Raw genomic sequence first — 15,352 nt, 5'->3', positions numbered from 1 at the left:
CTTCTTTAGGAAGCAGTTTTTTTACCATTCTAAAGCTTTCATAGTGCACCAGATTTGTGTATTTTCCATTTTTGTACTGACAAGAACTGATACATGGATAACAATTTTACTAATAATTTCACATAAATTAGCCATAGTAATTTGTTGTAAGAATAGTTTGAATTGGTACATGGAGATATCTGTGTACTGATTAGTTTGCAGATAATTGCAAAACACAACCTTTCTTTACATTTTACAATCAAAGAAACAAGAATGGGAGTTATACTATTGAGTTTTTTGATAAATTTAATAGCTGGAAATAGTTAAGGTATTATGAAGCTGTAGAAGTTGAGCTTCTTCAACCTTGTGGTTCTGTCCACTGCTGGATTGAAGGTCTACCCCATGATTTTCCAGATCACTCAGTTTTCTGCCTCTCCCATCCATCTCATTGTTGCAATTTGTTCTAGTTCATCCCTCCACCTTCTTCTCGGTCCTCCTCTTTGTCTTGCTCCATCCATTGGTCTCCACTCTGTTTTTCTAGTCCATCTCCTGTTACTGCATCTGGCAATATGGCCAGCCCATCTCCACTTATCCTGTTTAATGTATTTTACAATATCCATGACACCTGTTTGAGATCTTATCTAGGTATTTGTCTTGCTGTCTCTTGATGTTATATTTAGCATACTTTTTTCCATGCGATGTTGTGTTGTTCTCAACTTTTTGTTCGGGGCTTCTGTTAAAGTCCATGTTTCTCTTCCATATGTTAGGACAGGAAGTATGCACTGGTTGAAAGCTTTCCTTTTTAGACTCATAGGGATGTCACTTCTAAATATGTCTCTCATTTTCCCATAAGCCATCCATCCAAGGTGAATTCTTCGTCCAATCTCTTTTCTTTGGCACTCCTCAAAGAATAACAGTTGGCCCAAATGCACATATGAAGTAACTTGTTCTATTTCATGGTTTTCAACTTTGACAGTTCTATGGTTAATATATTTATTCATCATTATTTTTGTTTTTTCTCTATTTATTTTTAATCCAATTACTCTGGAAGCTTTATTTAGCTGATTTAGCCTTTCTTCCAGATCTTCAAGATTATCTGCTATTAGGACAATATCATCTGCAAATTTCAGATGATGCAGCCTTTCTCCATTTATGTTTATTCCTTTTGTTTCCCAAACAAGGCTTCTAAATACTTCCTCTAATGCAGTTATAAATAATTTGGGAGATATGGTGTCGCCTTGCCGGATGCCTTTTTGTATTAGGAACTTTTCACTGTTTTTATATAATTTAATTACAGAAGTTGCATTAATATAAATATATTTTAGTGTTTCAATATATGGTTTCTCAGTTCCCTGGATTTCAAGTGCTTTTAGTGTTGCAGATGTTTTAACTGAATCAAATGCTTTTTCGTAGTCTATGTAGACCAGACATAAGAGTTTGTATTCAATTGATTTTTCAGTAACGGCACATCTTATAAGTTCCGATAAGTTGTATATAAATTGTAATGTGCACCAAGAACTGCATATGAATTTTTTTTATAAGGCAGACAATAAGTTGGAATGCACTAAATCAGATAATCATTTATAGTATTACTACTTTAATTCTAATTGAAGGTTAAATTTTGTTCTAGCTTCCACCTTCAACTCGTTATGTAGAATTAGAAGCTACTGGTTTTGGTGTTGGGATTGTTCAGGTAAGCATCTTGATTTTTTGAAAGAACTGTAAATTTTGACATATAACACACACACATTCACAAGAATAAAGAACAGTTGTAAGTATTTTGGCCAGAAATGAACCATCATCAGTGCAATAGCATAATCACAAAGTGAAACTAGAACAAAGAATGTTAATCCTTTTTATACAAAGAACATGAATCCTTTAATCCTCTAAAAAGAATTAAGTTTTTTTTTTCTAACTTCACCTTGTGATTACACTGATGCAATGATGTCTTGTTTAATAATTTTATTATTGCAAATATTTCGCATATTCTTGGGAATGACTGTCTAATAATCAGTCACAAGTGCCATTAAAACCACTGTAAATTTAGCTTAGAGTGGACTAATTATGGTTGTAGATAAACAAATATCTATGGTTCACCTTGAAACACAGGGAGTATAGTTTAATATCATTATTAATTTCCTGATATGCCTGCAAGGGATGTTCAGGCTACTATGACAGCACAACATGATTAAAGTTACATCATTATTAATCTCCTATCAACTGTTATCTTCCAAATTAGTCTGTTTACTAGTCACTACTCCAATATTGTTTATCTAACATTTTGTTCTTCTAAGACACTTTTTATGAATTAATCCACCTACATCTGGTCTTTCTCTGGCTTTTTCTTAGCATTTTGTTGAAGTGGATATATCAGCTCAGATTACCTCTGCCCTCACATTTTTGAATGCTAACAATGTCAAGTTCCTTTCTGATATCTTCATTTTTAATGATTCTGCCATTGGTGCCATCTGTTCACTTCTCTAATTTTTCTTGGAACTCCCATATCTGTGGTCTCTAATCTTTTGATCAAAGGCATTTCTAACACTGAAATCTCAGATCCATAAATTAAAACTGGTTTGAATGCTGAGTCATATACAGCTAGTTTAGTTGTTTAACTATTTCTCTTATTCTGTACAAATTTATTCAACTGGCTTCTCACATACAGTTTTGCTTACTCTGCTGTTTATTTTCAAATTTAATTTTGCTATCTTCACTAAAAAACTGCCTAAATAGCAAAAATATTTTCTTGTTCTAGGTTTCCATTGAAGTTTTCTATGCAGTTACATAGAAAACTGAATGCAGCAGTTTTCTGTATTTCTGCCTGTTTTCATAGTTTTGTCCTTTTTATTGCTGATTTTTATGCCAATTTGTTATTTAATTTATTTAGCTGTTATTCAGTTTAGTTAAGAGAATCTTTAAGATTTCCAGTGTTTCAGTAATCAGTTTAACAGTGCAGTGGTATTAAATTGCCATGGGTGCTTTGTAATTACCATATATGTTAGCATATAAAGTGATATTTGAAATTTTAAAACAAAATTGCCGGAATAAGGGATTCTTTAAGTATAAATTTGAATCTCTGAATTCTGCAATGGAACACATTGTCTAGCAATAGTATAGAGGATGAAGTGTTGTGGGAGGATGAAATTGAAGCCATGCTTTCAGATTCAAAATGTAGGTTTTAATACATAGTGTCTTGAATAACCTTTTATTAAAGTATACAAATAAAACATTCTAAACTGTTTTTAGAGTAATCAGTATTTTGCTTTTATATTATGCTAATTATGATTTGAAATACAAATAATTGTATTTCATAAATGTTTTCCACAGTAAGTGTGAGATTTTTTGTGAGAAGTTTCATTTTTAATGAAACTTGACTGAATGAATTAAGAGTGTACATGCACAAAAAATAAAAAAAATAAAAAATAATCAGTTTTATTTTATTAATCATGTCACATGGAAAGACAGGGTTCATATAGTACAATAAAGAAAATACCTCCTGTGATTTATGTTTATATTTACACAACTTATATTAAAGAGGCCTGTATAGCTCAGTGGAAGTGGACGCTTGCGCGTCCTCTGCGCTTGGTTACTCGAAGTTAGATTTAAGTTAAAGTCTAGTTGCCAACTAGAGGAACTTTTTCTAACCCTTTCTTTGACCTGTTCCTGAGTTAGTCGATCTCTGACACAGCAATCGGGTTTTTTCTCCCGGAAACTTGGGATTTTTTATCCCAAACTCAAGAAAATCGACTGAAATATCCACATTATTTCAGACAGTAACATATCTTGTTAGGGTTAGTTACTAAGAGATGGCAGCACTTGTTTGCCAGTCTCTTCATCAGTGGCTGCTATAATTAGTGATAGACATGGGCCAGCTATCTCTGATTGGCTATCGATGGAGATTGAACTGCCCACTCAGTCTCCAAAAGCTAGATAGAGTATAAAGGCCTTGCCTACTCCCTATAAGGGAATAAAAGGCATTAGCTGATTTATTGTTTTTTTTTTATTTAACTTATATTAAGATAAAACTAATGCATAAGAAACTGTCAGCAGTTAGTGATATAGTACAAATATTTTGAAAGAAAATTTTGTCTTATATTCCTAGTTGCCTTGTATGTTGGCATGCACTATCTACCAATAATTGCCTGGGCACCCCTGTTATTTGAAGTTATGGAACATTCCAGGTGTGTTTTTATGGAACATAAAAACTAGTATATAGATAGTAGGAAGCAGTATTTCATCATAGCAATTGAATACAAATGGTATGGCAACGCTTGAACTCAGTGACTTCGAGAGAGGTCTCATTGTGGACTGTCACACGTGGCACGTCCATACATGCCATTGCCACTCAACTGAAGCATCCAAAATCAATGCTTGGCAATGTGATCAACAAATGGAGACGTTTTGGCATCACTAGTACATGAAAACATCCATGGTGGGCGCTGAAAATGACTGACAGACAAGGAGGTAAAACAAGTGGTATGCAAAAACTGGCTACAATTGGCATAACCCATCTGTGATGAGTTCCAGAGCATGAGTAACACCATGGTGAGCACTAATACTTATGAAAAGAACTTCATTTACTGGGTTTCCACAGAAGAGCAGTGGCACACAAAAAACACCACAACAATGAACAAGGTGGCTTGCCTGGCCTGGTTCAAAGAGCGTATGAACTGGACAGTTGACCAGTGGAAAACAGTACTCTGGAGTGATGAATCACGGTTCACCTGTTTCTAGTCTGATGGCAGGGTGTGGGTATGAAGACAGCATGAATGCTTGTTACCACAGTGTGTTGTACCCACAGTAAATTTTGGTGGCAGGGGAGTAATGGCGTGGGGGTGCTTTCAGCTGGTTTGGAGTAGGGTCACTGTCCATGGTTCTATGAAAGCAGCTCAGTATGTTATTCTGGATAATCAAGTGCTGCCTACACTGTGGGGTTTTTATGGAATGGACCAATGTCACTATCAAGACGGCAATGCCCCATGCCACAAAGTTACAGCTGTTATGGAATGGTATGAAGAGATGAGTGTCAAATGACTGCATAGGCCTGACCTCAACCACATTGAACACCTGTGGGACGAATTGGAGTAGTGATTGAGGTCCAGAGCAGCAGATCTGTTGCTGAACTGAGTGCTGCTTTGATGGAGGAATGGAGACATATTCCACCTGATGCCTGCCACTCATTGGTGGAAAGTCTCCCTCAAAGGGTGTAGGAGGTGATCAAAGCCAAAGGTAGACATACCTGATATTAGGGTTCGTCTGCTGACATCAATTGTAAATTGCTAGTGTCTGGACAATTATTGGCAGTATGGTTATTCAGAGCTTAGAAATAACCTTAGTCATAGCCTTGCCATGTGAGTGTCATGATATTTACCTTGTACAAATGCTACAGACAAGGATTTGTATGCCAAGGATTGGAACTTTTTTGCCTTTCAGCAGCATGTAGCCCTGCCTTTCTTTTATTTTATTTTTTATAACCAGGTGTTTTACATTTTTATGTGATGCAAATTTGATAACATAGTGAATTGGGGGAAAAAAGATGAAGTAAATTTATTAAATATTATATTCTTTCAATAAAATTTCAGATTTTATCTTTAATAGTTTTAAGTTTTAGTAAATGTAAAATAATGCAAATTTTTTAAAACATTATTGTATAATGTGTTTCTGTTCCTTTACCCTAATTAGGTCTCTTGGTCATATAACATTAAAACACCAGCAGAAGTACCTGCATTTTCTCTAAAACCAGATATCAAGAAGTCAACAGACATGAATTTCCAGTTGGAAGTTTGCACACAGTAAGTTCATTCAGTATTAATTACATTCATCTTTTATGTTGGGTACATGATTAATAATGAGAAAAGATGATTAGAGAAATGAGAACCAGGAAATTATTGAACAATTTTAAATGAGAATTTAGCACATTTTTATATTAGGATACTCCAAAAATTGGCACCAGTGCTGTGTATGAAATTAAACTAGGTCCAATTCTTGGGTCTGCAGTGAGATATGAGAAACTAAATTTAAGGTCTTCTGTGGAGAAACTAAATTTAAGGAGCATTGCTAGAAATGCTCCTTCCTAAGACTTTAGGCTCTGATCATTTCTGCTCCTTCTGTGTTGCCTAAGTGCATGATACTTTTATAATGAATTGCTGATGGCTTCTCTGTAACAGATGGAATGCTGAAAGCATTAAACTGTTTACTCCTTCCAGTTTTTCATACCTTTGGGAGATACTTGTTCGTCTTCAACCTTTTGGTTCTGTCCACTGCTGGACGAAGGTCTCCCCCATGATTTTCCAGACCACTCAGTTTTCTGCCTCTCCCATCTATCTTACTCCTGCAATTTGCTTCAGTTCATTCCTCCACCTTCTTCTGGGTCTTCCTCTTTGTCTTGCTCCATCCATTAGTTTCCACTCTGTTGTTTTTATAATCCAACTTCCATCACTGCATCTGGCAATATGGCCAGCCCATCTCCACTTAGCCTGTTTAGTCTGTTTAATGGGAGATACTTAATTTCCATTAAATCTATATGTTTTAACCTGCATCAAAATTTCTATCAACATTTGCATTTGTTATGAATCAAAATTGAAATGTCTTTTTGGAAATCGATTTGCTTTCATTCAAACAAACTCCTTTCATAAAACACCTGTTTAAGATAGTTAAAAAATCATATCACTTGCGTGTAGATATATAATCTTTTCTCTTAGCAAGAATGTATCAAGGAAGATTGTGTTTCCTGAGTTTAAATAATTAAATTTATGTTCAAATCTAAATAGATATATTCTGGGTACTGCACAGCTGTAATATTACCATTACTAGGAATGCATGGAATACTATAATATTCCATATACAATTAAAATTTTTTTTACTAAGTTCTCTCATTTTTTGCTTAATTTTTTTCAGTCTGTGCCCACTTGTCTTCTAAGACAGCGCTTCCCAAACTGTGGGCCGTGGCCCCCTTGGGGGCCATAGGTTTTGTTGAGGGGAGCCTGTGAAATAATGAAAACAAATTTAAAATGTGTTAAGACTAAATTAATTTTTATTTTAAAAGAAACGTATTTAACTTTTATTATTTATTATTTCTTTTTTGTTATTTTTTATATTTTAATGGAAAAATTCACACATTGGTGTTGGTTCAGAAACTTTGCTTCCTGCGTATTTCGGCGCTTAATGAATATTAGTAAATATTGCCTATTCATATGTTTCATTTCAAAGCAATGGTTAATTGTATTTACTTCGAATGCTCTCCAAGGAAGCTCCAAATCTTCCTGTCCCTTTCATCATGCATTCGTAATCGGGGACTGTTGATATCGACTTTATATACATATCAAAACTCGTTTTATATTATCACTGTCATCCGAGCTAGTTTTCTGTTACCAATAAAAGTTTCGCATATACTTCACACATGAAAAAAAGCTTAAACAAGTTCATGTGTGGGAGATAGTAACTCGCTTGCAGTGGTAAACAACACGCCCTCCCTAACAGCCACTATACTGAAGAGGCAATAAAAACAATTACTTTTATTATGCCAGTGAATAAGGTATGAGGAGTCTGTGTAATATATTTCTCAACAAATAGTGCAATTAGAGACAACTGGGATAAAAACACACTAATTAATGAATCACATGTCCCCTCATACAGAAACTATGCTGCATAGACAGAAACAAAACCATATGTTGCATGGGCAAACACAGAATCTAACTAAAAACTATTGTTATTAATTAGATGTGTGTGAGTTCGATTTCCCAAGGCAGCAATAAAATTCAACCAAGCGTGTTAAAATTCGTAAAAGTGTTAAAACTAAGTAATATACATATATAGTGAATGTTTTGGCAGTTTCACATATGCAATTCGGTTGAAGAGAGTTAGCATTTCAACTCAATTGTCAGCTATGCTTTTATCTTTCAGTTGCGCGATCTTTTGTTAATACCGCACCAATCATATACACGTTTTAATAACCTGCCTTTGCTGTCTGTTTCGCGTTAGGCTTAATTACCATAAAGGGAGAAAAGTCACAAAAGAGAAAAATGTTCCTGGTCTGGGGATTCCCTTATTCAGCTAATATTCACTAATTTCATGTTATCAGTTTGTGATGTGCCAGTATCAGTAAGTGGCGATATTATTTGATCTATTCTACGTTAAAACATTTAACCCTGAGATGAATAAGTGGCTGATAAATCAAAAAAAAAAAATCCTGCGAACAATCAGAAGAAGCAGAAACAGACTCAAAAAAAAAAAAGAGGACAATATTTCATATTTTACCAGAACAGCCTGCATTGTCTTCAGAACCAAACGCTAAGAGGCAAAAAATGTAATATGCATTTGATTTTTGCAATATTCGCTGTGTATGTTTTGTATTGAATATAAATACAATAAATATTATGATAATATATCTGTCTATTATAATTTTTTTCGAGGGGGGGCTGTGAAATATTTTAATTTTTGCAAAGGGGGGGCCCTGACATCCAGAAGTTTGGGAAGCACTGTTCTAAGACATCAGTGCAGTCCTAATTGCACCTGTCCATTCTAGACTCTCTCTCTCTATTCTTGTTTAAGAGTTTGATAAATCTTACTTATCTCATCTTGTTTTAATGAACATATGAATGTCAAACATTTAAGTATTGTATAAATTTCACATGGCAACTATTTATCGACCACTTGTTTTATGAGTGGTCAATAAACAGTAACCTCTACTAGTTTCGTGTATGTTATAATACACTTCATCAGGAGAGTGAAATAAAAATACAATGGCTGAGTTAAACTGCTAGCAAATGAATGGAAACAGTAGCACTAGAATATTTGATGGCTAGCACTGATAAGAGCCTCTGAGATCTACATGCATCAGGTTTTTGATGAAAGATCATAAAATCTGATGAACCAATGGATCATACCTTGTTATATTGATGTGTTTTTAATGTTCCTGATGGCTGAATGCTATGACAAAAAAAGTAGTCAACCCAAGCCATTTTTGTATGCTGCCATAGTCTGACAGAAGAAAAAAACATCAAGTATTATGGAAGCATTAAAAATGGCTTATATTGACTATAGTTTCTTTGTTCATTCTTTTAAATATGAAATTTATTGTGTAGGGTGATGGTGGAAGAAGCTATTGTGTATCCTGTTTTCATTTTATACTGGAAAATATTTATTACTTTAGATAACTTTCATTTTAAGTTAAATCTTTGGCATATATTCACAGAAATTTCAAGTGCCTTTTGTATGGTAAAAATCATCACACTTTTGTTTATTGAACTGTTTTTGTCTTGTCCTCTAGATATAATGAAGATGGAGCTAGCAACATGGCTGTGATGGAAGTTGCCTTACCTTCAGGTTATGTAGCTGATACAGAGAATTTTGATGCACTTCACAAGTATCCATTAGTAAAAAGGGTCGAATCTCAGGATGGTGACACTAATGTTGTAATTTATTTTGATAGGGTGAGTGGTGTTTAATTATTACTAGAAAATCGTTTTTAATAAAACTTATAGAAAACATGACAGGCAATTGACTGAGCAATGTGAAAATAGTTGTTAGATTATTATAAAAATATTGTAAACATTACAAAAACATGATATACACTATGTTGAAATAAGTATAAACAATGCTATTTCAAAGAAACCTAGAGTTGTACATACTTCAATGATGAGTAGATCTTTCTTTGGTCCTTATCACATTCTCCATTATTCTGGGCATAACCACCACCCTGTGTCAATGAGTTAGGTATTTCTCATTCTTCCTCCACGATCACAGTTGATATACTGCAGAATGCACTGGTCTGGTCTATACCCAGTGTTTATTTGGATTGAGGTTGGCACTATGTACATGCCAAAACAACTGATCAAAAGTTCAAGTCAGACCATTACACCTTCACCATTACATTTCACAGTTAGAATGATGCACTTAGAAAAATACTAGTGTACAGAGAAAAGAAAACATTAACATCACTGGGATCCTACACTTTGTCTTGTTGCTGTGTTTTCCATGCAATTCAACCTATGGACACTCCAGTAAGGAGGATCTTAGTAGTCCCACACTACTTCGGCCCCAGCTTTAGCAAGATGGGAGTGGTCTTGGATGATCCAGAACTACTCAGGATCATTCAACTAGTAGCCTGCAAGGATCAGTGAATGTTGCATAAGTCTCCTTATCTATATTCTGCAGACAGGGCTCAAGACTTGCTGTGATGTCATTATGGTGTCTGGGTGATGCTGGCAGTGAATTTCCTTCCTTTTGAGAATGAGTAATTTTTGATCCTTATGTTTATCATGGGGTTCTCAGCAAGACCCAACCAATTTCAGAAACCAATTGCACCCCAGGACAAATAATAAACAGAAAATTCAAACATCAACAATTATACCTGCTTTCTTAATTATACCTTCAATAGGTGAATGTCTCATTGAAAATGTTGCTCTCCTTTATCCAGAAAGGTTTCAAAGATTGCCAGTATGCCCAAAATTTGTTAAACTCCATTCCAGGGAACATGCTTGTCGATACAGTCATTCAGAAATAGCACCTAGTTCGGGCAACATCTGGTGCAGAATATTGATCATGATACCACAAAACTTTGAAACTTTCTTGAGAAATAATATTGAAGTGGGACCTCTTGATGTTCCTGGTGAGATGTGCTCCAAACTGAAGGACAAACAGTGATAACCATAAAAATCCTCATGCATATGGATGTCACCTGATTCCAACCAGAAATATAATCCTTACATTCAGTATCCTGAAACTCCTAAACATCAGTGAATGCAAGGTACTTAAACTGTCCTCTTAGCTCAAACCCCCTATTCTACTTAAATGTTCATCTGTGGCTCTGCATGTGTGCCTGCTGTAACAGTGAACAGCATAAGGACAAAGAACAATGAACTGCTCTAATTGTATGAGAGCACACAAAGCCTACTCTCAAGTCTGTCAAACATTGAAGGATAAAAAGGAGATTTAAAAAAAAAAATGTTCAAGCAGAACATTCCATATCAGGAAGTGAAGAGAATGTACCACCACAGTAGAAACTACACCTAGTAGTAAACGTTTATGCAGAGAAGGCAACTTTAATGGTGTATCTATTTACCTCCTAGTGCAAAAATTTCACAGGATCTTGATGACATATCAAAAGTACCTGAATAGTATGATTTGCTCGCTATTTTCACAGAATGTCACTCCTGAAAATACACTGAAAATTGAATTCACTATATGAAAATCCATTAGCTAAAAAATAATGGACCATGCCTCTGAATCCATTAATATGTGGAATATTCCTATCTTCTCCCAAGAAAACAAAACCACCCAAATACTTCTTATCCTGGATGGAGGACATTTTAATGTATCAGATGCTTTTTCTGCAGAAGACTCTGGCTGGCCACAATTCTTAAAAAAAAAATAATCAAGACCTCACCACATCAGGAGCCAAAAGGATCTACTGAAAATAATGAAAGTATCTCTATAATGGAATACCCAGTTTCATTGTAGAAATGCCTTAGTTATTTTTTAGTCCTACAGAAATTTGATATATTTATCTATACCTTTTTGTTCTGTAAAAACATTGACACCAAGGCTCTCTTTAGAGGCTAGTGTTCTTTTGCCTGTAGGGGACATTTAAAGCTCAGCAATGATCCCACATAAGGACACGATGAGTGATGGATTTTCCCATGTTGAGGGGTTATCACTGTCCACAAGGACAGCAAGTCCTTGTGGACAGTGATAACCCCTCAACAGATCCCACAACATGTAGGATGTCTTATTACAATAAGACAATGGGATGTCTTATTACAATATGCTGCAGCTCTTTACCTCCTGGTGCAAATATCTCACGGGGATGATCCTGTGATATCGCAGCTACCACATCTATACTTTTAATGGAGGATTTAATTGGGCATAATACTGGGGCAGTGTTCATATGAATATTATAGGGAGGGTTGGAGTGTGTAGTTTGACGGTGTTAATCTTTCCCTCTTAAACGCAGACATATATAAGGTGTTACTTTCCATGCCATTGACTTAGCAATCTGCTCACTATCTGCCTTTCCACTTTAAGTGGGAAATTGATAACTTGTGTGACTGATCATGTCCTCATGAATTTTCACTTTTTGTAGAGCAAAAACATGATGAAAAACATAGCAATCTGATTGGCTTACCTTTTCTTCCTTAACAGAATTTGATCCCTATAACCAGTTCTATCAGTGGGTCAGTGAATCTTATTACACAGTGTATTATACAAGGTGCCACAACATTTAAAACACTTAAAGCATCTACTCAATTTCCACTCTTCCCTAAACCATGGTAGAATACTGAAAGCATAACAGCCAAGGAAAATCAGAATAAAGTTTGAGGTATATGTAGACATACCAAACAACAAGTCAGATTACTTTCAAACATGCCTGAGCAAGATATGCTATCAAAGCTAAAAGGCCTCTTGGATCTGCTACACATCTTCTATAACCAGATCAACCAACACTGAGGAGGTCTGGGATAAATCCAGAAAATGGATTGATACAAATGGATATCCATTGATACAATGGATGTCCAATTGCTTTCCCAAAAGCAATTGCTGATATTCTCAAGATCTTTGCTAAAACATCAGCAATCTCCCCCCCCCCCCCCACAAGCAATGTAGAAAAACCCATTCCCTTTCTTTTCACATAGTCCAGAAGATTACAGTAGGCAATTCACAAAACCAGGCAAGGACCCATAAATTCAAATACACTTCCATTTGCTATAACTAGTTGCCTGTTTAAGGTGGTGTTAAAAAAAAAAAAAAAAAAAAAAAAAAAAAAAGTTAATATGGTTTCTGGGTGTGGGAGAGAGAAAGCATCCTTTTTTTAAAGAACACAACCTGGCTTCCATTAAACAAGTGCTTATCCACTCTGACTGGAAGCATCCATTAGAGGTGTCTTCCTAAAGTAGGAGCACTTAGTACCAACATGAAAAAAAAACATACAATACAACTTACAGATTTGAATACTGAAAGACCTACACCATTTTATTCTCAGAGGGAACCTCCATCTTTTTATCAAAAACTTCTTATCCACTCGAACTTCCCAGTTCGAGTGGAATTACCCTCCCAAACTTACACCCAGGGAGAGGGAGTCCTGGAAAGTTCAGTTATTGTTCAAAAGTGTCATGCTTTTGCATTCAACTTGATCACTGAACAGTTTCCTCCAATTGTGATGGATGACTTTACCACCTTCTGTCATTCATACAACGCAAGGATAATAGAAATACTGCATCAAGCCATTGGCCGCCTTTCAAAATTGGCACTTACAAATGGTTTGTTTTCACCATTTGTAAGTGCCGATTTTTACCATTTGTGGTAAAAATGCTGCTTGTGTGCATTTTTACCACAAATGTGGTCGTCACATTGACCCAGAACTTGAAAGACAAACTTTAATCCCAGTTGCAACAAAAGCCAAGTTCTTGGAGATTATATTTGACTAAAGACTGACTTCCCTACCTTATACACAGTATAAGAACTACCATAGAAAAAACAATTAGTAAAAAAAAAACATAAATGTTAATTCCCTGTAGAAATTTAAAAACAAAATGAATATCATAGCAATTAGATAAAATCTGGGTGCATTGGGCTCAGGCAGGTTATTAACAGCAGTAAAATAATGACTGCATTCACTGATAGAATGAGGGCACTTGTTGAATATTCATGATGGATAAACTAGAACCACATAAACACAGGCATATCATCACCACACAGCAAGGTGTGTGAGATCACTGTCTTACATGGAGCAGAGCAAGAACAAATCCATGGATTTGTAGCACCCAAGAGATGGGTATCAGATATCCTTGCTCTGCTAGTATCATTTAGATCAAAACTTGATTATGGGTCCCAGTTTTTTATGCTTCTGCCAGATACAGTGTACTACAATGGTGTTGAATCTTATTCACCATTGATTAAAATTATGATGTTAAGTTTGCATAGGAACCATAAATTTGAAGTTGTTCTTGCTCTGCTCTACACAATGAGTATGGTCATCTCACACACGCCTAGTTGTGTGGTGATGACATGCCTAAGTGTTGTGTTCTGTAGCTCTAGTTTATCCATCAGTCATATTCCAAATGACTGCCCTCATTTCATCAGTGAGTGCAGTCATTATTTTACTGCTTTTAATAACCTGCCTGAGTCCAGCTTACCTAGAATTTATATGATTGCTCCAATATTTGTTTTGTTTTTAAATTTCTACAGAGAATTGCATTCATTCATGGCCATTCTTTCCACATTAGACTACTTGAGATTTCAAACTATACTTTCAATTGTATTTTGGTCCTTTAATGTTACTTTCTTCTTCCAGTACTTTTTTTTTTCTTTTGTCTGAGGTGGTTACTTCCAATTTCTCTTAGCTAATGATGTTGCTTGCAGCTGATTTTGGGTGAATGGATAAGCCACTGATTTGACATCCTATGATTGATAGTATTTTGATCTCATCTATTTTCCCTCAACCATCCTTTTGGGTAAGATATATAGATGACATCTTTACTGTATGGCCGCACAACAAACACTCCTTACCTTCTTTTTTAAACAATATCAGTTCCTTACATCATCATATAGAGTTTACTATGGAAATGGAAGAAAACAACCAGTTATCTTTTTTAGACGTTCTCCTCATCCAATCCCCTTCAAATAATCTTACAACTACAGTTTACAGGAAACCAACGTTCACGGGTCATTATATTCTTAAAGAATCAGCCCATCATCCTTGTCAAAAAAAAAAACAGGAATCATAAAATGTCTAATCAGAAGAGCCAAAACTAATTGTTCTACTTCTTCTAATTTTCTACAGAAAGAACTTTCTACTATCCAACAACACATGAAACTCAATGGCTTTTCCGAAATGAGTACTCAACATCTTCTCGATTCTTATAATCCACCACAAAACAACAAAGATTCAAAACGTTGAGTTCCAATTCCATACATCTCTGGGATTTCAGAACCCATCGCAAGATTTCTAAAGAAATGAGTTAACAGCTACGTATTCACCTATTAACAATTATCTTCCCATTTTCCTTCTCCTAAAGACAAACGCTCAACTATGTCTCTTCCTGGAGTTTTTCGAATTCCCTACAACTTTGGTCAAAAACTCGCCTCTTACATAGATCCCATTATAAATTTGAGCGTTTATTCAAAGAAAGAGTAGAGGCCTTACTACATCGTCTTAACCTGAATCGGAATGACTGTATATCTATATCAAAAATCTGGGAGAGTCTAATCAAAATAACTCATTAATTCATATTAATTTTATGTTATTTAATATTATTAATTAACCGGGCTACTCATATATAGAGGCTAATGACTTCACATCAAATGCTTAGTATCCCATAATGTACCCCATTTCAACATACTATATACAAGGTGTGACAATTTAATTCCTGGAATG

At 35.2% G+C, this 15,352-nt stretch overlaps 1 protein-coding gene across 3 annotated transcripts in view; it reads left to right on the top strand.

The window, feature by feature from the left end:
- Positions 1 to 15,352, top strand: part of Tep2 (Thioester-containing protein 2) — a 320,565-nt gene that overhangs the window by 291,669 nt on the left and 13,544 nt on the right. For all 3 annotated transcript variants that reach the window (XM_090397649.1, XM_090397651.1, XM_090397650.1), the window contains exons 31-33: positions 1,610 to 1,672; positions 5,662 to 5,771; positions 9,248 to 9,410. In XM_090397649.1, the coding sequence (XP_090253775.1) occupies positions 1,610 to 1,672; positions 5,662 to 5,771; positions 9,248 to 9,410 (336 nt within the window). The remainder of the gene's footprint in view (positions 1 to 1,609; positions 1,673 to 5,661; positions 5,772 to 9,247; positions 9,411 to 15,352) is intronic.

The sequence above is a fragment of the Typopeltis vanoorti genome, chromosome 9, assembly GCF_054136105.1.
Source record: "Typopeltis vanoorti isolate ZY-2024b chromosome 9, IOZ_Tvanoo_1.0, whole genome shotgun sequence".
In the NCBI taxonomy this organism is placed as follows: domain Eukaryota; kingdom Metazoa; phylum Arthropoda; class Arachnida; order Uropygi; family Thelyphonidae; genus Typopeltis; species Typopeltis vanoorti.
This window is presented reverse-complemented; position numbering and strand designations above follow the sequence as displayed.